At 45.7% G+C, this 24781-nt stretch overlaps 1 protein-coding gene across 2 annotated transcripts in view; it reads left to right on the top strand.

Moving 5' to 3' along the window:
- The window catches only part of MIB1 (MIB E3 ubiquitin protein ligase 1), an 82401-nt gene that overhangs the window by 15509 nt on the left and 42111 nt on the right, over positions 1 to 24781 (top strand). For both annotated transcript variants that reach the window (XM_066579631.1, XM_066579632.1), the window contains exons 5-12: positions 2758 to 2824; positions 5394 to 5598; positions 10052 to 10235; positions 12429 to 12573; positions 13803 to 13936; positions 20076 to 20183; positions 20775 to 20972; positions 21127 to 21278. In XM_066579631.1, coding sequence (XP_066435728.1) covers positions 2758 to 2824; positions 5394 to 5598; positions 10052 to 10235; positions 12429 to 12573; positions 13803 to 13936; positions 20076 to 20183; positions 20775 to 20972; positions 21127 to 21278 — 1193 coding nt within the window. The remainder of the gene's footprint in view (positions 1 to 2757; positions 2825 to 5393; positions 5599 to 10051; positions 10236 to 12428; positions 12574 to 13802; positions 13937 to 20075; positions 20184 to 20774; positions 20973 to 21126; positions 21279 to 24781) is intronic.

Below are 24781 nucleotides of genomic sequence, written 5' to 3'. Positions count from 1 at the left end.
GAGTGCATCAGGTCAGAGAAGCGGTGCGGCCATCTTTGTTTGTCCCTTTTTAAGGGTATATCCACATAGCAGATTTTTAACTTTTTTTTTCACACAAAAACTGTACAATGCTTTGCCGGCTCCATTGCAAACAATGGGCGATGTGTTCTGAGGGAATGCCCAAAGATAGGACATGCTGCAATTTCGTATGAACCCATACAAAAGAACGAGGTTCGTATTAATACAAGATTTGTGCGTCTCACTATGTACAAATCTCACACGATTTTCTCAGCTGTGTGAAAGCGGCCTAAGCACTCGTTCCCACGGGCGTATGCGTAAAAAGCTGCATGGATCACCGTGCTTTACTGCTGTGGGAGCTTGCTGTGAGCTGGCTGTCGCAGTGTATGTCAGCGATGGCGCACTCTCACACATGCTGCCGTGCACAGTGAGACTGTCTCATAGCGCAGTGTACTGCGTATGGACAGTACGAGCGTAATACGCCGTGAAATAGAAAATACTGCAATCTCTTTCACACGTATATCTGCCAGTGTGAATGGATCAATGTACTTTCATTGACTCCATTCGCCGCATACTACACAGGCGGCATCGTGTGCCTAATATGCAGTGAAATCACGTTTGTAGGAATGAGCCATTAGGCCTCTTTCTCACAGGCTACAAAACACATGTATATGAAGCTCATGGTTCCCAATGGGTTCATTCACATGAGATGTTTTGTAGCCTGAGAGAACCCATTGGAAACCATGGGCTTCACATACATGCGTTTTGTAGCCCGTATGAAAGAGTTCTAAGTCTGTATGATACAAAAAGTGTTATTTGTTTACACCAAGTGAGGGCGAATCCATCTTACGTTTCTGGTTCACTCTGTGTGTAATGTTGAGTCTCATAGATATAGCAAGTTTTATATGAAGCTCCCTCTGACTTGTGTTATCTGTTAAAAATGAATTTTAAAGAGAATGTATTATTATAGGTTGTAACTGTGGAGCTTCACAATCCATTACTAGTTTTCCAAAGAGTTATGGTACAATGGTTTCAACTTCCTGCAAACAATTAATAGAGGTAGAGCAGGGCTTCCCAAACTGTGCTCTGCGGAGCCCTTGGGGCTGCGTGAGTATTAGGGGCTCAGATGTGTAGGGTCTAGGTTCCCGTTCTACTCACTGCTGTACTGAGGAAAGGAACATCCAGGACCTGTGGTCGGCATAGCAACGCGCATTACATGAGCAGGCTCCAGACATAAGATCCACATTGCTATGCCAACTGCAGGTTCTGGACATTTGTTAGCTCAGTACAGACTGTCCGGAGACCGCTACAGTGGTGAGTAGAGGGGGGACCAATCGTGGATTATAGTAGGGGTGATTAGGGCGACCGTCCCAGGCCCGAGACTCCAAAAGGGCCCACGGCCGTTCCGATCCGCACTGCTAAACGTCCAGCTGCAGGTAGAGGAAGGAGTTAGTGCTGCAGATGCAGGGAGGGCTGTGTGTTGTAAGTAATTTAACTGCTTCCTCTTCCTGTATCTAAAGAGCATAACGACAGTGGGAGTTCCTATCGCTATTACCGCTGGGGCCGCCAATATATAGCTGGCGCTATTACCGCTGGGGCCGCCAATATATGGGGGGCGCTATTACCGCTGGGGCCGCCAATATATGGGGGGCGCTATTACCGCTGGGGCCGCCAATATATGGGGGGCGCTATTACCGCTGGGGCCGCCAATATATGGGGGGCGCTATTACCGCTGGGGCCGCCAATATATGGGGGGCGCTATTACCGCTGGGGCCGCCAATATATGGGGGGCGCTATTACCGCTGGGGCCGCCAATATATATGGGGCGCTATTACCACTGGGGCGGATTTGCTGCAGAATTTACAGTAGCTGTAGTAGCAAAGTGGATGAAATTTTGAAAATCTCATCCACACGCTCTGGAAAAATCTGCACAAAACCCGTGTGGACACCGACATGAGATGTGGGATTTTATTCTGCAGCATGTTAATTTTAAATATAATGCATATCAATAGCCCACCCAGCGCTCCAGCATTCCTCCATGTTTTTTATTTTAAACGGCCCTGTCCGTTTTGTAACGACGGAGGTAAAAATGTCATGAAAGCCCCTCCCCTAACCCCTCCCCTGACCACACCCTCTGTCCCGCTTTCTTAGGACTCCAGGAGAAAATTTTGCTTCAAAAAAGGGCTCCATGGCTGAAGAAAATTGGGAACCGCTGAGCTAAAGGGACCAATAAACATTTTGCTTGTATTGGTTTGATTGCGATTACAGTAAGGCTGCGGTCACGCCTCCGTTAGGGTCAGTTCAGGATTTCCGTCTCTGTTCCGTTTTTGGTGGAGAGAAACTGAAATAAAACTGAGAAAAATGGATCCCTTTTTCCACATTAACTTCAATGGGTTTTCAAACAATACAACTGAGAAGCCTTTCCGTTTGCTTCCATTCTGTCAGGTTTCCATTTTTCTAGATGGAAAAATAGTGCAGTCTGCAGTGTTATTTTTCCGTCCAAAAAAAGACAGAAACCTGATGGAATGGAAGCAAACAGAAGCAAATCCATTTTCTTGAAACCCCATTGAAATCAATGGGGAAAAATAGGGATCCGTTTTTTTTTCCAGTTTGATTTCAGTTTCTCTCCTCCAAAAATAGAGCAGAGAGACGGAAACCCTGAGCTGACCCTAACGCAGGCGTGACAGCGGAGTTGGTATGCAGCAGTGTGTTGGTATTCTACAATTGGCATGCATTAACTGGATGTAATATTTATTTCAGTCTGACCTGAAGTGTGTGCAGGATGCCAAAGGAGGCTCGTTTTACAGAGACCATTGTCCTGTCCTGGGTGAGTTTTGTGGTACCTAGCTAGCTGTCTCTGTCTTCTTCCTGATGATGTATTAATATTAGGGCGGCTTCAGATGACTGTATACCGGCCAGATATTCACGCCGGCCGATATACGGCGTCTCTCTCTGCAGGGGGAGGAGGCTGGAAGAGCCGGGAGCAGTGCTCTAAGCTCCTGCCTCCTCTCCGCCCCTCTGCACTATTTGCAATGAGACGGGATGGGGGCGAGGCTAAGTACCGGGAATTAGCTCCGCCCCATCCCACCTCCCCTCATTGCAACTAGTAAAGAGTTGGCGGAGAGGGGGCGGGAGCTCAGCACTGCTCCTGGCTCTTCCAGCCTCCTCCCCCTGCAGAGAGGGACGCTGTATATCGGCCAACGTGAATACACAGCCGATATACGGTCGTCTGAATAAGCCTTTAGGGCTATGTTAAGAAATTCACTATTTAAAGGGGTTGTCTCGCGGCAGCAAGTGGGGTTATACACTTCTGTATGGCCATATTAATGCATTTTGTAATGTACATCGTGCATTAAATATGAGCCATACAGAAGTTATTCACTTACCTGCTCCGTTGCTGGCGTCCCCGTCGCCATGGCTCCGTCTAATTTCGCTGGCTTCTGGCGTTTTTAGACGCACTTGCGCTGTGCAGACTTCTGCCTGGTGAATGGGGCCGCTCGTGCCGGAGAGCTGGTCACCGCGTCGTCATCGTAGCTCCGCCCCGTCACGTGTGTCGATTCCAGCCAATCAGGAGGCTGGAATTGGCAATGGAACGCACAGAGCCCATGGTGCACCATCGGAGAAGACCCACGGTGCACCATGGGAGAAAACCGCAGTGCATCCCTGGGAAAGGACCGGTGGCCATCTTAGGCAGAAGATTTTTAAAACTTCATATTTCGTCGGATCGGTGAGTAGCAAGCGGCTTAAAAACCGCTTTAAATTGCTATTTTATGCCAGGGGGGGTGACAGGGCGAATGGGGTAAAGTAAAATTTTGATGTTTGCCGCGAGACAACCCCTTTAATGGTCCTTTTACACATAATAATCGCTCAAAAATCGTTCCAACGAACACATTTTAACAATCGTTCTGTGTAAATAAGAAAACAAATCGCTCACTATTCGTTCACTTTTGTTTACTGCTGACTTTCAGTCCACGAAAAAATAATTGCCGGGTCGCTGGCCTTTCGTTGGGTGTAAACGCTCTCTGCCTAGTGCTTCACATAGAAAGTGAAGCACTGAGCGAGAAACCAGCGATTATATTATAGCCTAAACACTTTGCTCGAACGCTGACGACCTTAGAGGTGACGTCGGCGCTCATGCAGTCGTTTAAACAACTGTCGGCCCGTGTAAAAGAGACATTACTTTGCAACTGATAAGATGCGCTAACTGGTCTCCACTACCTGCCTCTCGTTTGGTCATTAGGGCACAGGAAGCACTGGTCAATGCAGTTGCAGGCTCCATTACAGACTGTTACGATAGTTAGCAATACCAATTAGGATTAGCAGGGATTAACTTCTTACCTCATATTTCAGGAATGATTCCTGCAACTTTAAAAGGATTATCATCAAGCACCCTGTGTCTTTTCATACAATATCTAGCTGGTTTAAGCCCCATTTGTACACATCATTTGAACAAACGAATTAACCACTTTTTTTTGCTTAGACATGCTGAGCATTTAAATGTACAGGCAATCTTTTGAAATCCTCTCAATTTCCCTCATTGGCTAAAGTAAACACTGTATATGTTTGCTCAGGTGGGCGTGTGTTTATACGAGGAACCTCTGGCTAGCAGGGTTTTAACTAGTGGGAAGAAAAGCCATTGTCTTCTGCCAGCATTAGTAAAGAATCACCCCTCCCCTCAAGTTGTTCAGTCCTTCAAAGACTGATGGAATGCCATTTAAACTAAGCGAAAAGCAAACCAACCACTATTTTTATGCAGGCTGAAACTCTGCGATAAGCGACAAATAAACCTATAGTGCACGATGGCTTCGCATTTACACGTGACTATTATTGCGCAAATTCGTACATTTGAATTAATTTTGAACTGTAATCGCTGCGTGTAAATGGGCCTTTACACACCACTTTGTATCAAATAGCAGAACATGTATCAACAGCTTTAACCTTGTTTTTTAGTTCATTATTAAGTCCTTAACGGGAATCTGTCAGTGTGAAAATGCTGTCCAAAATGCAGGCAGCAAGTTATAGACCAGGAGGAGTGGCTTGATGTATAGTTTTATGGGGATTGATATATAGTTTCAGTATAACTTGCGTTTTCATTCATTTAGGTCTTTGCATATTTTGAACTGAACAGTCCAGTGGGCGGAGCTATCAGTGATTGGCTGCTCTGTGTAGGACTGTACATATAGAAATAGCTGTCAATCACTGATAGCCCCGCCCATTGGACTGTTCAGCTCACAATGTACAGAGATATAAAATTATATAACGATCTGCTCCGCTCCTCCGGCTCTATAACATGGTGCCTGCGTTTTGGACAGCATGTTCAAGCGGACAGATTCCCTTTAAGGAAAGAAAAAAAAGCCCCCTTGTAAGCATTGTGTACATGTCTTTTTTGCATTTAGGTGAGCAGAACGGTAATCGTAACCCAGGAGGCTTGCTTATTGGAGACCTTGTAAATATTGACTTGGAGCTGGAAATTGTCCAGTCATTGCAGCATGGCCATGGCGGATGGACTGATGGCATGTTTGAAACATTAACAACCACGGGCACCGTTTGCGGCATTGATGAAGACCATGATATTGTTGTGCAATATCCTAGTGGAAACAGGTAAGTGAAGCCATACAAAAGCACCCATGCGTTAAAGGGATTGTCCAAGGTTTTTTTTTTTAATATAGTTTTGAGCCCTTGTTCCCCTTTCCGTGCCCAAAACTATACAAATTGCTAAGGTGCTGGAACACCACCACGGCATCTGATAGGTGACCTCACCGGACGAGAAGACCTAGTGATGTCCCATAAAGCTGTTACATGGGCTTCTAATGTAGAAGCCTCAGACGTGTTTACGAGAGGTCACTGAGGATGTCCCTATTGGGCCTTCTGTTGGCTGCAGCAGTCACGTAATTAAATAACCCATATGTGACTGCTGCTGCCTAAGTAAACAGAAAAGCGGAGCATGGCGAGTGGCCGCTGGGGAACCGGTGAGTACTGTGTTCATTTTTTTAAATTTTTTTTTAATCTACAGTGCATCTCCCCACTGCCACCAGTTATTCAGAAAGCCCCCTTAATGTCAATAACATCTAATAGAAGGTGGGATTGCAATCCAAGACGCCTCTAACACTAAAGCTGCCAGTGGCATTGAATAGGTATTGGTGGAGTATGGCAACAATCTTGTCTGGCATCTGTCTAATGTCCAAGAGAGCTGAGAGACATGAGTGGGAAGGACTGAACAGGGTGGATTTGAACCTGTCTGACCCTTTGTTGGTCTGGGAGATAAGCAGCCCACGTGTGTCTGGCAGCCACTTATTCTTTTGCATGCTTTGCCATAAGGAGCTTTGAAACGTATGGAAGTGTAGGGAAATAGTCTTCTGCTTATAAGAAGAGCTGCTGATATGTGTGTATATGCACCAGTCGGCCATAACCTTTAAACCACCTAATATTATGTGAGTGATCCTCATGCTGCCAGAACAGCTTTGACCTGCTTACGCTCGGACTTCTGACAGTGTTCTGTGGTACCCGGACTTAAGCAGCAAATCTTGTAAAGGGAACCTGTTGGCAGGAGAATGGTGCCCGATCTGAGGATACTATTTAATAGCTATTGGGATGCTGGGTATATGGATGGATGTAAGTGGTGTATTTAGTCTTTCCTGCTTCAGTTATCTGCAGCATCACATTGTATTTTGTGCTGTCACTTTTGCATAGGAGTCTGATGTATTCATGGATGTACCGATTACTGCTCCCTCACACTGCCACCTGTCTGATCGCCAGCCGTCTTCCTGCAGAGCTAATGGAGAATAACTGAATTGCGGGCAGGATGGCGGATTAAAATTGCCATCTCGAAGTACAATGTTGGCGCTGCAGACTAATTAAACCATGTTCTGACATAGGAATGACATCATAAAATGTTTACATCCCTACACTCAGCAACTTTAGCGCTATTAAAAGGGTATGCCAGGCACAGATTAACATTTTAAAATCTAATGTACATAATCACAATACTTTATCTTGTAATGGATTACCCGGTCTAGCTACTTTCTTCATTTTCTACCTGTCACATGACCCTCCACCTGAAAGGTATCTCTACTTCTTTTTGACATCTTGTCAACATTTGCTACTTCCTCCCCTGTCTATAGCAATTTCCTGAGCGCAGTGCATGATAGGAGGACAGGAGAGGAAGCTCTGCACTGTATTGGTAATGTTCAGTTCAGAGTGCCGGAGGCTATATTCTAGCCTCTGAGGGCTATAGCAACCCATCAGGACCCTGCAATCACATCTCAAGGATCTGATGGGTGAGAGAGGGAGCCCCCTCCTTCTGTTAGCCTTTTACATGCCATGGTCGCTCTGAAGGGTTAAACAGTGGGGATCGATGGTTTCTTCGGTCCCTGCTGTTTAAATACCAGGATGCTGAGCACCTGCTCTCCCTGGCACGTGAGACTCGCACCAGACGTCTCATACGGCACTGCAGAATAAAGCCCCTTAACAGCTTCTGTCAGAAACCGTGGATGGTCGTTAAGGGGTTAATATTATGACTGATCGGCTCACGTGTAAATACTGGGCATCTGTGAGATATAAAAATCTAACAGAAGACCTTCTTCATGGTTTCTTGTCACCAATCAAGTGAAGAACCTTAGTCGTCTTCTTCCCCACTCTGATGCAGCTGATAGTAGGAAACTGTACATTTCTTTCACTGATGGCTTCAAAAGATCATAAGCTGCTTTTTACTTTATTCTGCCTGAAATGGCCCTTTTCCACAGGACGATTATTGTTCAGAATCCCGCGCTCCTCCAGGAATCCGAATGATAATCGTCCTACCGACCAAACAAAAATTGCTTAGTTGTCCAGTGTCTGCATGCAGAAAACTAAAGGACTAGCCGTTCAGTGTAAACAGCGGTCCGTCATGGTGGACAAATATCTGATTACTGTGAATGGTGGCGGGCAGGGGGGGAGCACCCCAGCGCGGGAAGCGATCTGAGCGATGCCAGCAATACTTGCTCCTGTGTAACGGCACAAAAGCGAGCATCGCTACTCATTGCTTACCCAACAGCTTGTCTCGCGCAAAAGCGACGTAAGTTTCACTGCTTTTAACACCCTGGCAGACAGTTTTGACAGCAATTTTATTGTTTTGGTTTTTTTCTACCTCCACTTTTCAGGGCCCGCAACCTTATCTTTATGTCACCTCCTGAGCGCTCAAAGTCCTTAATAAGGGCTCCTTCACACTGGCGATCGCGATATTGCCGCAAAAACATCACTGCCACTTAAGATTTTTTTCACATGTTTTTGCCATAATTGTTTAAGACGAAAATCAGTAGGACTTTCTAATGCAGGGTTCATGATCGTCATGGAAAACCTGGAATTTGATGAGTCATGCAATACCTGGAAAGGTCATGGAAATTTTTTCTGAGTCTTGCTAAGAGTCAGATTGGTGTTTTTTTTCACCCGTGTCACTGAGAGATTATTTTTTTGTATTTAATTTAATTAACTGCAGTTCATACGCTAAAGATGGGAGGATGGTTGGGTGATCAGAGGAGCTGGTATGTCAGAATATTCCAAGAAGTTTTCTATCTTAGAGTAAAGTCTGTTTAAAAAAAAAAAGACTTTTAGAAAACTTTCTTAATGTAATTCTGTTGTAGTGGTGGTCCAGATTCTGTAATGTTTAGGTTAACTACTGGCAAAACATTAGTTCACTTACACTTTAAGACTCTGTACTGTTTATTTTGAGTTCCGTGAGTGTCGTTGAAAAATCAAGATTTTGTCATGGAAATGTCATGGAAATTTTTTTCAAAAAAAAACCTGTATGAACCCATTAATGTTAAAAATGCATTACATTGCATGAAAATCGCACGTTCTTGCTTTGTGATGAAATAAAAAAAAAAGCTGCATAGGGAAACATGGGAGATAAAGCAAAATGCAGACAGATGGGACATTGCATAAGTGAAAACATTGCAAATTTGAAGGAAACCATTGAAAAGCATGGGTTTCATATTCCTGCCTTTTCACTCGCTCTCGCATCGCACGATTTTATCACCAGTGTGAAGGCACCCTTAGGCGATTATCGCTGCGGAATTCGTGGTCAGACACCCGTCGCAAATTCCGCAGCAGTGATCATCCATAGACATGCTGTGATAAATGATTCTCACCTGCCCACGAGCGGAAAGCAACTGCGGTTTTCCGCTCGTGGGGGAGAATCGCAGCATGTTCTAATCTATGCGGAAAACCATGTGGACCGCTTCCATTGCAGTCAGAGGAAGCTGTCCGTCCCGCGATACTTCCGCAGTGTGAGCACTGCAAAAGTTTCACGGGAATCTGCGCCACAGCCCGGTGCGTAATGAATGGCGCATACGCGCCAGACGAGACACTTGCCATGCATCCGGACAGGTGAGTATATGGTCTCTGGGGGGCGCCAGGTCTAATTCTGCTGGGATATTTCACATTCCAACCCGGCCAGGGGCCTGACGCCAGTCACTATTAATATAGTGCCCATTGCTCTACTTCTAAAACCTTCCTTCAAAGGCTGCACCAAGAACACCACAACTAGTTCTTGCTGCAAGCTACGTAATGAATTCAAAATATGACGTGTAAATGCCTATAGCATCCAGAAGGTATAAACTGATCCTGTATTCTACCCCCAAACCTAGGCATAACCTCATCATGTAATAAACCCTGCAAGTCTTCACATGGCGGTCATCTGCGCCAGACTATGCTCTGCTTCTGGGGCCTTACTCCTTCTGCGATGGAAGCCTTTTTATATGCGCTGTCCCCCAATTAGCATTAATCTAAACCATATTAAAACATTGTTGCAGTCACTAATGAGTTATTTCCGATCCTCGCCATTGCAGGGTGTCAGGTGTAGTACAAAGCTCCGCAGCATATAGTGCTAGTCAGAGCTGATATATAAGCTGCATATATGAAGCACAAAGATATTCATAAATGCATGATAAAATGAATGTAGTATCAACCGAAAATGCTTTTTTGAATGAATGAAATTGTGAATGTTTTGTGCTTCCTAATATAACAGACAGCAGAGCGATGCAAACTTTCAATCTGTGAATTATGATTCATTTCTTAGATGGACGTTTAATCCAGCGGTTCTTACCAAAGCTAATGTCGTCCGAAGTGGAGACGCTGCACAAGGCGCTGAAGGAGGAGCTTCACAGTTCCAAGTAGGGGATCTTGTACAGATCTGCTACGACTTGGAGAGAATAAAACTACTTCAACGAGGTCATGGAGAATGGGCGGAAGCCATGCTTCCTGTAAGTCCTAATAGCCAGTTTTGTCTGTCTGGTATATGTTTGCTTATTTTTACAGGGGTCTCTAAATCGTAATGGGTTTCTGCTGAGAAAAAAACTATTAGTGCTTTATCTTCATTTGTGGGAGTGATAATTGACAGGCCAAATGCCCACGGGCAGAAATTCTGCGGCGGGATTTCACGCAGAATTTCCGCCTGTGTCTGCTGCCATAGATAATGCAATCCTGTGCAGACAGCCGCGGTTTGACAGCGCGAAAACTTGCGCGGTAAACAAATCGCGGCATGTCCTATTTCTGTGTTTATAATAATCACTGAAAGTAGTATGTGATGTTTTTGTCAAATTGTGTTTCTTAAAGCCTTAGGCCTCCCTCACACAGATGGTTTTTCTACAGTGTTTACTGCTGCCTTTTCAGCGCAGCGCTAAAGGCTGTACAAGGCTCCCATTCATTTCAGTGGGGCTGTCCACACAAGTGTCAAAATGCAGCGCCTTGAACGCCACACTTTGATAGCGATGCATGTACTATCTGTGGTTGTTTTCAGCCCTGCGTTGTTCATTTAAATAAATAGGCAGTGTTAGCAGCGCTCTTGAAAGCGTGGCACAACTTGATGATGCGTTTCGGGCAGCGCTAAATGGAGCACTTGCTGCACTACCAAAAAAAAAAAAAAGAAGTTATACTCTCCTCGCTGGCACTGTCCATGTCCCTGGCGTTGCTTTCTGGGACTGCGGGCACTTGTCAGAGGATCTTTTGCTAGTGATGTGGTTTGAAGACCCCGCCTCCAGCATGAGATTATTCTGATTGGCTGAGCCGCGAGCCATTCATCCATTGAATAGCTGTGATTGGCTAATCCAATCAGAGCAATCTTTTGCTGGAGGTCTGGTGTTGAAACTCTGTTACCAGCAAGAGACAAGTGCCTGGAAGCCTGCTGCAACGGCGGACGGTGCCCACTAGGTGAGTGCTTGATTTTTTTTTCTTCAGTTTCCTTGGCTGCGTTATCAGCTGTGCTAAAAACGCTGGCATAACGCATGCCAGTGCTGCTGAAATCGCTGTAAATGCAGCGTTGAAAAATGCGTTTACTGCAAACGCATGTGTGAGGGAAGCCTTAGTGAACGGCCATATGTAGCTTTACAGAGCTAACTAAGGTGCCTTACGCTAGGCTATCATAAAAAAACATGGTGGCCTAGTGTAAGGCTAGTATGGGAGTCCTGTGTTGGCAAGAGCCAGGACTCGGCTGTCTGCTGACTTTTGGAGTCTTGATCTAACGGCTGGAAATGGAGAGAACTCAAGTCCCGACTGTTTAACCCCTTACATGCTGCAATCAATAGTGATCACGGCATGTAAGCAGGTGATAGGTTATCAATGCAATTGCTGGGAGCTGCTGAGTTCCTATGGCAGCAAGAGGCCTGATGAAGACCTTTGAATCTGCCAGGCATGTCAGCCTATCCTCTCTCTGATTGCTGACCTATCATAAGTATACAGCACTGCATCTTCAAGTCCCCTTGGAACAAAAAATGTGTGTGAGAAAATGTTTATTTTTTTTCCTACAAACGCCCTTTATTATGGAAAAAAATTGCACATTGCTGCATTTTTAATGACCCGTACTATAAAAATATTAGGCTTATTATCCTACAAAATATGAATGTCGTAAATGAATACAAAATGCTGTAATTGCTATTTTGTCATTCATCGAATGGGAACTTCAGCTTGTCTCGCACTAAACAACCCCTCTCGCAGGTCATTTGGCAAAGATTAAAAATGTTGTGAGTCTTAGAATGCGGCGCTGCAGAGATATCGCCCTACTCTAACAGACTCGATAAAAAGTTTGTGGGTTCCTCTTCAGATGGCCCTCCCGAGATCAAAAACTTTGATATTGTCCTTATGACATGTCAAAGGTTTTCAGAAAGTACAGTTACACTTTAATTCCAAGTGTCCTCATGTAAATGTGTTCGGGCACGCGGCGCTGTAATTGGTGAAACACCGACTTGGAGTTTGCTGGTTTTTCCTGTACATTGGAATATTATCATCTTGTACTTCTAAGTTTGCTGGCCAGTGAGGCGGTTTACCATGAAATTGGAGGTAGTGGCTGCGTCTGCCACTGATAGGATAATTGCACTTTAAGCAGGTTTGATCTGAATGAAATGTTTTTTTACGCCTCACTGCTTAATAATTAGTACCTTCCATGCCTTTACATTTTTCAGACTCTCGGTAAAGTTGGAAGAGTTCAGCAGATTTATTCAGACAGCGACTTAAAAGTGGAAGTTTGTGGAACCTCATGGACATATAACCCAACTGCTGTTTCCAAGGTGGCTTCTGTAGGATCTGCAATAAGCAGTGCAACTGGAGGTAGTCCCAGAGCTTTATTTCTCTTTATCTGCTGGATGTTAATGTGGATCTAGTCCAAGATCAAGTGGTCATGTAGAGAAGCCATATACTTTAGGCCTCATGCCCATGGCCGTGACTGACTCTGCCAGCGCAATATCGCAGCAGAGTCCGTCACGCGACCCCCAAAGACCCCATACTCGCCTTTCCGGATCCGCCGCTTAAGTCCCGTCCGGCGAGCCGGCCCGCATGCGCAGTACAGCGCATGACGCGCTGACAGTGGGCGATGGCGCAGTGTCCGGTGACGCATAATCACGCGATACTTCAGCTGTGCTCACATGACTACTATCGCGTGATGGCTGTCTTCCATTGACTACAATTTCCGCGGCAATTCCGCTGTAGAATTCTGCAGCGTGAGCATTGAGCTATTAGGTTCAAATCCGCCCGTGGGCATTTTTTTTTCTGACTGCCCCAGAAGTATGCTACTCCAATTAGCCGAGCACGGATGAATTTTCTGCCTAGGACATGAGATTCTTATGTCCTTAGGTAAGAAAGCATGGGACTAAGGCCTCATTCACACGACCATATGCTTAAACCGCTGCTGCTGTCTCGCAGCGTCTTACCAGTCTGTGATCCCGGCAGCGAGTGTACTGCATATGACTGCATATCGCACGCACACGGTCATGCACAGTGTGACTTTGTCTTTTTCTGTTTAATTCCCTGCTCTGTTTTAGAGAGGGGTTATGTATGAATCGCCACCCATGTGCGATGTGTTGTATATGGACAGCGTTACTTTTGCATTGGCAGCGTAGGGCTCACGCTGCATGGTACACGGAGAAATAGAGCATGCTTCAATCTTTTTCTCGCACTTATCCACGCTGTGTTGACACGCTGATCTGAATGAATCAATGAAAGTCCATTGACTTAATTCACTGCGTGTCACGTGGCCAAGCATCACAGGTGTAATGTGCCCCCAAATCACGGTCGTGTTAATGAGCCCTTATTCAAATGCAACCTGATTTTACTTGTGCAAATGGCAGACTGCAGGGGACAGTCAGGCTTATTACCCAGAAACCCATCCAGGTGTGATATTTGGGATTTATCAGCTAATATGTTTTGTGTATGTGCAGCTTTCAGAGATGTTTGCCTTATGCGAAAGCCCCGTGTCTCTGAAACTTGCAGGTAGCCACTATGCATGTACTGACTGTTACGTATGAAGACCTTTGATAATGCTCAATCATTTGTTTCCCTAGAGAGACTGTCGCAACTCTTAAAGAAACTGTTTGAAACACAGGAATCTGGAGATCTTAATGAGGAGCTGGTGAAAGCGGCTGCAAATGGCGATGTTGCTAAAGTAGAAGACTTGGTGAAAAGGCCAGATGTTGATGTAAGGAAGTTCATTTTGGACTCTGTTTCATTATAACAGGTTTTAAAATAAAAATTAGGCCTCATGCCCACGGCTGTGATGGACTCTGCCAGCGGAATTCCGCAGCGGAGTCCGTCACGGTGCCCCCCCAAAGACCCCATACTTACCTCCCGGATCCGCTGCGCGAAGTCCCGCATAACGCGCATGCGCAGTACAGCGTCATATAACATGCTGGCGGTGGTTGGGGACACATATTCACGCTACACTTGCGCTGTGATACAGCGGAAGTATAGCGTGATGGCCAACTTCGATTGACTACTGTGGAAGCCGCCCGCACATATTTCCGCGGCATTTAGAACATGCGGTTTATTTCACGCTGCGGAATTCCGCACCGTGAGCATTGAGCTATTAGGTTCAATAGAACCTAATAGCTGTGGGGCAACGCAGCGGATTTCCACCACGTAAAATGCAGCAGAAATCTATCCGTGGGCATTAGCCCTAAATGAGAACTGGGTCAGGAAGCATCTTTGTTACTGCAGATTGCTTCTGATCTACGTAACAAAAAATTAGATCTTTATTTCCAGAGCGTCATCCCGACGGCCCCATTTACATATGGAGGTTGCCCTCTGACCCAGGTAGGGACAGGAAGAGTTTAAAAGCACCTCCCCTTCCACCCATGCTTCAGTGTCTTCCTGTCCCTACGGTGGGACAGAGGAGCAGCTCCAGAGCTGCAGGAGAAGGAAGAAGACTTACCAGAAGAAAACTTCCCGCACGCTGTGCGATCCCCCTGGAGGGGTAGAGGTCGGGGCCGCACACTCACGAGTCCCTGCATCCCCGACCTGCGGCGCCGACTGAGCCGTAAGTCGCCTCAGCAGCGCAGGTCTCCCTCGCGCGGTCCGCATGTTCCGGCCGCCGCTACCGCGATGGGATAGTTCCTCCTGGCAGAGGAACAGCAGCGGCGGCCTCCCGGAGCTCCTGGATCCTCGGCTCGCATAGCGGTGACGTCATCCGGCGTGGTGACGTCACGCGCTCGACGTAGGGGGCGTGGCTACCGGTGAAAACCCGGAAATGGCGCCAAATTCAAAGTTTCTCCCATCTAAAGCAGGCTCTACTCCATGGAGATATCCTGCTGACTGACTAGAAGTGCCAAACAGCATGTCTACCCGCGACAGCTCAGCACGAGAGGGAGAAACAGATACCCTACAAGCCGTGAGTAGGCTATATGCCAAAAAACGGAATGCAAATTAACGCTGTACTGGATTGGATGCATATATGTCCCCCTTTTCTCTCCCCTCTCCCCCATTGTGGTATGGGTTAGAGTCTAAAGAGTAAGGACTTACCGCACCCCCCTAGGGGGTAGAGGTCGGGGCCGCACACACTCACAAGTCCCTGCATCCCCGACCTGCGGCGCCGACTGAGCCGTAAGTCGCCTCAGCAGCGCAGGTCTCCCTCGCACGGTCTGCATGTTCCGGCCGCCGCTGCTGCGATAGCGGCCCCCCCAAAAAAAAAAAAAAAAATACCCTATGCGACGAATGCACAGGGAAGATACTAGCAGAGGCATCCGCTGTAGGATCAGGGCAGGCCTCTATGGCATCCCTTCCCCAGGCTCAGCCAGGTCCGTCACGGGTCCCTAAAAGGCCAAGACAAACCGAATTGGCGAGCCCAATTTCCGGGAATCCCTGCAGCTCCCGTCTGAAGAAAAGCTAGAGGACCCGCCAGTACTTTTAGAGGATGAGGAAAAGTATTATTTCTCCTCAAATGACATTGCGCACCTCATCAAGGCGGTGAGGGAGACAATGCAGATAGAGGATCACCCGCCGAGGATAGTGCTCGCTTCGGCAGCACATATACTAAAATTGGAACGATAGACGCACACGCAAATTCGTGAAGCGTTCCATAAAACAAAGATAAAACGCTCGGCGGCCTCCGGGGGAAAATACCATGTTCCCGGTCAACTAGACCCTACAACAGGTAATTGCCGATGAATGGCAGGAGCCTGAAAAAAGAATAGCGGTATCAAGGCGCGGGTTCAAACCCCGCGTACGTCAGGTAGCCGGCTCAGGGTCGACTCAGCCTTCTGTCCTTCCGAGGTCGGTGCAATGAGTACCCACTGGGGGGTAGAGTGACAGCTGAAGGCATACTGCCATCGCGACTAGGCGGATTACTGCCAGGCGCGCTCTACTTTAAAAAGCAAGAAAACCCCTTTTGGGCCCTGAAGATACCTCACAACTGTCTTATCCAATGGATAAGAACATAGCCTCGACTTCTGTGGCCAGATCGATGGTCCTATGCATAAATAGGCTGGAAGCCTCCATCATAGATCGGGCCCCTAGAGAGGAGTCAGCCGGTTGTCTTTCCCTCCTAAAAATGGCTACCGCCTTTCTGACTGATGCATCAGCGGGGATAGTAAGATATGATGCACATTATGGCTGAAGACATGGGCCGCAGATGTGACATCAAAAAACAAGCCCTGCACCATCCCCCTCTAAGGGGAATACATGTTGGGCCCGTCCTGGACAAGATCCTGGAGAAAATCAGCGACAGATAGCCTTACAGGAAACCATCCTTTCCGAGGCGCCAGCCACCTCCCGAAGTTAAAGGGAAAACTGGAAGATGGCGTACCCCAAGGGAGGTCGGGTTAAGGAAGCTCAACCCTCTCCTGAACAAACAGGGGGTAGATTAGCACGCTATCTAAGTCAGTGGCAGGGGATAACATCTAACCCCTGGGTACTCCGAATAATTGAAGCAGGGTACCGAATTGGGTTCCACTCTCTACCCTCTAGGAGATTCCTCATAACCTCCCCTGGGTCCCTACAAGATCAAGGGAACCTCATAAAAGGTGTACAGGAACTCAAGGACTTAAAAGGCATTGCACAAGTCCCTGATTATGAAAGAGGTGAGGGATTCTATTCTCCCTTATTTCTAATAAAAACCAAACGGTTCCATTAGGACTATCCTTAACCTTAAGGCCCTAAATAAATTTATTTCATATAAATGAAAAAATTTTTTTAAAGATGGAAACAGTGAGGTCTATCGTCTCACTGATAGACCGGGATACTGTAAAGTGCACTATGCATCCCAAAGATGCATACTGTCACGTCCCAATAGCTGCAGTCCATCACAAATACTTGAGATTCGCTCGGCGGGAGGGTGACAGGATCCAACATTATTAGTTTATGGCCCTTCCATTCGGAATCTCCACTGCTGCTCGGGTGTTCACAAAGATAATAATAGAGATGGTAGCCTATTTCAGACGGAACCAAATCCGTATATTCCCATATCTGGATGACTTCTTGTCAGTGTCGAGGACAGAAGGACTATACGTATAGACCTATCTATGGTCTTGTCTACCCTAAACAGTTTGGGTGGATAGTCAATAAACAGAAGTCCGACCTGAACCCTGGTACACAGAAGTTATACCCGGGGGTATTATTAGACTACCACATCCAGGAATCTCGGCTTCCATCATCTAGGAGGAAGACCTCCTCCAAAGAGTAACCTCCCTCTGTCAGGCTACGACTGTTTCTATCAGAGAAACAATGAAGGTGCTCGGCATCCTAAACAGCCTGCATACAGATAGTACCGTGGGCACAAGCCCATACTCGACAACTACAAAGGTTCATTCTTGCCAGGTGGGACAGACAGCAGACCTCCCTGGATAATAAGGTTAGCCTGTCCGTCCGAGTCAGAGTCCCTACGCTGGTGGACCTCATAGAGGAACCTAAGCAAAGGTACCTCCTGGTCGCAAGAACCTACTATACCCATCACAACAAATGCCAGCAAAACAGGATGGGGAGCGCAAGTAGCCGACCTAAATCTACAGGCCAAAGTAGCTAAGCGCTCATCAAGCTACAGAGAATTAAGGGCAATCTGGGAGGCCCTTAAGGCAGCAGAACCCCCTGTAAGAGGAAGGCATATCAAAACTTTGACTGATAATAGTACAGCTCTGTCGTTTGTTCGCCACCAAGGGGGAACGCGACCCACACCTGCAACAACTGGCGATAAAAATACTCCGCTAGGCGGAGTCCAACGTGCTGTCTTTTCTCTCAGCAATCCATCTAAAAGGGTCCACAAGCGTTGTTGCCAACTTCCTGAGCAGACAGAGCATCCTTCCAGGAGAATGGGGGCTGAACCAGCGAGTCTTCGACCAACTAAGTTGCCGGTGGGGAGAACCGCAGATAGACCTGTTCGCCCCGAGGGAAAATTCAAAATGCCGGGACTTTTACTCTCTGAATCCAAGAGCCAACCCGTGCGGGATAGATGCCCTGTCCCAAAGCTGGGATATGGACCTAGCATACGCCTTTTCCCCTTTTCCCACTGATCCCTCACACCCTCGGGAAAATCCAGACCAGCCGGGTGTCAGTCATACTAGTTGCCCCTATGTGGGACAAAAAGGCCCTGGTATCCCCTACTAAAAGCCTTGACTATTCGGGGTCCACCTCTACTACCAGTAGTGGATGATCTCCTACTCCAGGGCCCGCTAACATATCCGGGGGTCGGAAAAATTGAATCTAGCAGCATAGAGGCTGAAAGCATGATATTGCGTGGGAAGGGACTCTCCCATAATACCCCGACAAAAAGCCGTAAACCTATCACGACAGCCATCTATGATAGGATACGGAGGAAGGTCACAGACTTCTGCAAAATAGATCCAGGGGAAATCCCAGAGCTTGACATACCCGCAATTCGGGAATTTCACAGGCAGGCCTAGAGGAAGGCCTTAGCCCGAGAACCCTTAAGGTTCATACAGCAGCACTAGGATCTTACCTAGACCTCCCCCTAGCAGAACACCGCGGGGTGTGTAGGTTTCTCAAAGGGGCAGAAAGACTTCGACCCTTTTATTAAAGAAACCTTCCCTATCTAAGACCTAAACTTAGTCCTAAATAGTCTTGCCAACCCCCCTTTGAACCCCTCTCCCAACTCTCCCTGAGACTGCTTACGCTAAAAGTTACCCTTTTAGTCGCTATAACTTCAGCTCGGAGAACAGGGGAAATACAAGCGTTATACTGTATTGAACCATACATGATAATACAAGATGACCGGATTACCTTTAAACGGGACCCAGCCTTCCCACCGAAGGTAGTGTCAAAAATTCATAGGGAGCAGACAATCACTCTGCCCTCCTTCTGTCAAAATCCCCGCAATGGAAAAGAACGAGATTTTCATAGCCTAGATGTTAGGAGAGCCGTCCTAGTGTATTTAGAGGCTACCTGCTCCTTTCGCAAAAATAACCTCTTTTTCCAATTTCAGGGGCCGGAAAAAGGAAAGACGGCATCTAAGGGCACCATTGCGAGGTGGATCAAGACTGCCATCCAAGAGGCATATAAAGCCAGGGGCTTCGATCCCCCGGGGGAAAAAAATTAGAGCCCACTCCACACGCTCTCTCTCCTCCTCTTGGGCAGAAAAAGGCCAGGCGTCTGCCGAGCAAATTGCAAAGCAGCCACCTGGTCTAGCAACATACGTTTATCAGACATTTTAGGGTTAACGTCCAGTCGGACAAAGACCTGAGCTACGGACGAAAAGTCCCTCAGGCAGTAGTCCCGCCCTAAAACCACGTATAATTTGGTATACTCCATATGTAAATGGGGCCGTCGGGATGACGCTCTGGAAAGATACGGATTACTTACCGGTAGTCCCTTTTCCAGGAGTCATCACGACGGCCCATAGTTCCCTCCCTTATAGAATAATTAATGTTCTTTCAATGTAAATATGACCGAATGAAGGTAAAATTTGGTTTAGTAAACATTGTCCACCGTGATAATTTGTAAGTCACTGAAGCATGGGTGGAAGGGGAGGTGCTTTTAAACTCTTCCTGTCCCTACCTGGGTCAGAGGGCAACCTCCATATGTAAATGGGGCCGTCGTGATGACTCCTGGAAAAGGGACTACCGGTAAGTAATCCGTATCTTTTTGTTGTGTTTGTGTGTAATTTTTTCAGGCAGTCATGGCTTTTGTTTGTGTGTTCATTTACTTCTCTTTTTCCTATCAGTTGTGTATAAAATACCTTTTTTTTTTCTTCAAAAGTTTGGGTGAGGAGGGGAAAAAAAAATTAACATTTAACATGTATAGCGTTGTCCAATGGCATTCAGCATTTTTGTTGTTGGGGTATTCCTATCTGTGATTAGCTGCTTACTGACTGTTTTACGTGCTGTCTGCTTTAGGTGAATGGGCAGTGTGCTGGACACACCGCTATGCAAGCAGCCAGTCAGAATGGACATGTGGACATTTTGAAGTTACTTCTGAAGCACAATGTGGATGTGGAAGCTGAGGTAATCTTTAGAAAACTTTCATTACTATAATATATCATTGTGATTGTTTACCAGATCTTCATGTAAAATTTTTAAAAATTAAAATAAATCTATTTAGTATGAGGACTGTTGAAGTAGTGGTTATACAAGCTGCTTTTTATGGTAAAATGATAATTTAAAGGGCGTCTATCAGTAGTTTTGTTAATGCTAGATTGCGTACAGCGCCAGGTAAGGCCAGGGGAGCAGGGTTTACCTATGCCCATGATTTTATTAATGGCTGCATTGCGAAAATGAGGGCTTAATTGCCGACATGCTGCTGCCACAAGTGACGTGAGGGAGACCCGGCCCTCCGCTCTTTCCGCTGCACCGACTTAGAGCCGTAGCGTCCAACAAGGAGACCACTGCAGCTGTTAATTAGAGCTGTGGAGTAGCTCAATGGACATTGCGAGGGCACTTCATAGAGAGGTCCCACACTAATGGCTCTCAGCAATTAAATCCTTATTTTCTCTGTGTCTAATTGGCCAAGCAATCCGTTTACTTTTTACCATTTTTGAATTGTAATTTTCTTTGATGGAAACATGTCTGTATTGACACATTCTATTAATGTTGTAGGATAAAGACGGAGATCGGGCAGTGCATCATGCAGCTTTTGGTGATGAAGGTGCTGTGATTGAGGTGTTACATAGAGGGGGTGCAGATTTAAACGCCCGTAACAAGCGCAGACAGACACCACTCCACATTGCAGTGAATAAAGGCCACTTGCAGGTTGTGAAAACGCTTCTGGATTTTGGTTGCCATCCAAGTCTGCAGGTAAGTGATTTGTCTTTTTTGGCACATCTTGCCAAATACTAATTGACCAAATACAGTAATTTCACAAACATTAAAGCACCTATTAGGGTTTTTCTTCCACTTTGCAAAAAAAAAAAAAAGCTTGTTTAACGAAATCGTGTTGTTTGGTTTTAAGGATTCAGAAGGCGATACTCCACTGCATGATGCCATCAGCAAGAAGCGGGATGATATTTTGGCTGTGTTGTTAGAGGCTGCAGCCGATGTCACCATTACAAACAACAACGGATTTAATGCTCTTCATCATGCTGCATTGAGAGGAAATCCCAGGTAACGTACCATGCATTATTCTTTTTTCATAGCATTCATCACATATTGTGATAGTGCCTGTAGTGATCATATAACAAGCTCTGGGTTTCAAAGCCCGAGTAGAAGATAAGAGAGAGCATTTTATGAAGCACTGTCATAGATTGCAAAATGAAACTGAACTTAGAAAAAAAATTGTGCCCATATATTTTCTGGAGGTAGACACCTGGCACATTGTTAAAATGGTAGCGGAACGGTTTACCCAGTTGTGCGCACAGCTGCATTGTTCTCCATGCGGCTCCCTGCAGAATACAATGTAATCTCCTATCCCCAGTGGAGAAGGCAGCATGCTGTTTGTTGAGAGATACTTTATATCTCTGCGGCTTACCTTAAAATCATCGTTCAGATGAAAAGTGCACGATGGCAGTGAGTGCACTTAACGTTTATCGGTCATTTTTGATCGTTTGAACAATTTTTGAGTGATGATCGTTACGTGCAAATGAGCCTTAAGTTAAGAATGAAAGCATTACTGCTTCATCCTTTTTCCAGAAATGGGTTTGTTAGGGTGCCTTTCCACTTGCGTTTTTTAACGCTGCAATATCGCAGCGGGTTTTTTTTTACGCGATTGTCAATGGGACTTTCTAATGTTAAAAACGTATCGCACAAAAATCACAAACCACAAACTTGCAATTTTTGTGTGATGCTTTTTTAACATTAGAAAGTCCCATTGGCAATTGTATGAAAAAAAACGCAGCGATATCGCAGTGTTAAAAAAATGCAAGTGAAAATGCACCCTTAAAAAACTATTCATCCTCTCCTCATGGTATGTCTTCATAAATGGACAAATCTTAATGTTATTTCAATGGATTCTGATATTCGCCGTTCTATAACTAACTGCAGCTATGGGTCTACCAATGCATTGTAGTGGTGTTACATTGTTTCTGTAGTTTGTTTTTGCTTTTTTTTGTTGGTTTTTGGAAAAGTAAAATTACAATTTTCTTATAACTGTACTTTGTGCTGTTCCTCTGTTATTCCACTTAGACACAGAGTAGATTGTCATCTGGGTGTTAGCAGGTGGGGGGTGTCCTTACACTCTGACATTGTCCAAGCGGGGCTGACAGTATCAGACTGCGTAGGAAACCTTCCTGCGTAAAGCAGAATGGGAACAGCATTCATACATTTTATTTCTGCGGAATAACGGAGAAACAGCACAACACAGAGCAAAAAGAAAAGATTCTCCAGAATTGTTGTTTTTTGGGAAATACAAGGATTTACTAAAACAGTTGTGTTGGGAGAGGTGACAGGTCCTCAAGTCCAGCAGAGCAGTTCTCCCATCATGCTTATAGAGGCTGGTTTTGGGTGGGGAAATACCCCGGTCCAATGACGTCCGTATGCCCTGATGAGTCATATGGATAGGATTACCGTAGCGAGGTATTCGCTTTAATTTTGTCATTTTCACAAGTTCTGACAAGTATTTTTATCACCTTGTGTGCCGCTGCTGTATGGCCAAGAAATCTGTGGAATTACAGTTAGCAGCAGCTCCATAGATCTGGCTTACAACAGGAAAAGGGTCTTAGAGAAGAGTGACAGAAAGTGATAGAAAATTGTACTGCACCTGCACCGTCATCACTGTTAGCCTCATCATCTTTTTCCTTAGAACTAATTAGTACTATCGCTACATTTGCTGTGCGCAAATCCCACCTTGCTAGCAATACCTGCAGCCATGCCCTCAACATCCTGCTCTTAGGATTGCTGGAGGTCTAAACCAGTGTGAATACTTCTGCTCTGTATTGGTTTTTGTGCTGCTAGATAAAGTAATGGTATACTAGAAGCTCAGCGGAGAGCTGAGCAAAGGGAGAGTAGCATGCATAAACACGGCTGACAGCTTGCCTTATCCGGGTATTATGTGGTTAACTATGGCAGCACTGTAATGTGGGCATGGAAGTACTTTGGCAGCACAATTATGGGCCCATCGAGTCATTCTGGCAGATCACCCACGCACTTTGACTACGCTAGGGGCAGGGGGATTCCTCAACTTGGTTCTGGAGCAGCACTGTTGTAGAGGCACTGAAGTATTATAGGAGCTTTCGGGCAGTATTATGATGGGGTATTAGAACAGCATGATTTAAACGTGTGTGTTTAATAATACCGTCGGTTTAAAGATGGCTACAAACAGCAGTTCTGGTAATGACATGGCAAAAGTAATGTTTTGCCAATAATATAACACATTGACTTTTTTAAAAACTTTTCCACTTTATCCGAAATGAAAAATGAACCAACTTTTCATATAGTCTTCTTTACAGAAATTTCTTACCATTTGTGTGTATAGCTCCCATGTAGACCTAGGCATCTGATGGTAATAGGCCACAAACCAACTGTGCATAGTCTGATTGTGCGGTCTTTCACAACGGCTTACACACCGATCAGCCGTAACGTTAAATCCACCTGCCTAATATTGTCCAGATCCCCCTTGTACTGCCAAAACAGCTCTGACCTGTCGAGACGTAGCATTCACAAGACCTCTGAAGGCATTCATATCTCAAGAACAGAAGCCACACCACTGCACAGTCTCTCCACATGTAGATACAATGTAGCAATGTTTCAGACTATGGTGTTCTAATGAATAGAGACCCTTATTCAAGAAGGGCAGTGGTTGGGAGAGGAGAACGTATGAATCCCTAATGGCCCACTCTATGTGGAACAGCAGATATGCTAGGAACCCATAGTCTGACACATCGGTACATATCTGCTTCTTTATCTTCTGTGTGTGGAATTAATGTATGATATTCAGATAGCCTTTTTATGTGCATCCTAAAACAAAGGCTGTGGTTTCTGTTCTTGAGATATGTAATACATCTGAGGCTTTAGTACATTAAGGGACCTATACAAATAAGGGAGATGGAATAAATCTTCCACAGCGCCACCTATTGAAAGGCAGCATTCCTTCAAGTCAAAGTCAGACTTTTTTATACAAGCCTTTCAATAGGTGGCGCTGTGGAGGATTTATTCCATCTCCCTTATTTGCATATTACCCAGAGGAGCGTGCGTGGTCTTTTGAGTCTCCTCACTTTATAGTTGCTCTCCCTAAGGAGAAAAGATAGCATTTCTGACCCGGGACCTATACACGCACAGCATCTAGTACAATTTAGGAAGTCAATTTGACCATTTGATCGCTACAGAAGAACTCTGAAGGCATATCTGGCACCACAACATTAGCAGCAGATCTTTTAAGTCCTGTAAGTTACAAGTTGGGGTCTCTATAGATTGAATTTTATTTTCCAACACATCCTACAGATGTTCAATCAGATTGAGATCTTAGGAATTTGGAGACCAACATCTTGAACTCCTTCTCTTTCTCAAACCGTTCCTGGACCATTTCTGCAGTGGAACAGGATGCCTTATCCTACCGAATGAGGACACTGCCATTAGTGAATAATGTTGCTATGAAGGGGTTTACTTTGTCTAGATAGGTGGTACATTTCTCTAAAAAACATGCCCATGAATGCTGGGATCCATTGTGTCCCAGA

The sequence above is a fragment of the Eleutherodactylus coqui genome, chromosome 9 (assembly GCF_035609145.1).
Source record: "Eleutherodactylus coqui strain aEleCoq1 chromosome 9, aEleCoq1.hap1, whole genome shotgun sequence".
Taxonomy (NCBI): domain Eukaryota; kingdom Metazoa; phylum Chordata; class Amphibia; order Anura; family Eleutherodactylidae; genus Eleutherodactylus; species Eleutherodactylus coqui.
This window is presented reverse-complemented; position numbering and strand designations above follow the sequence as displayed.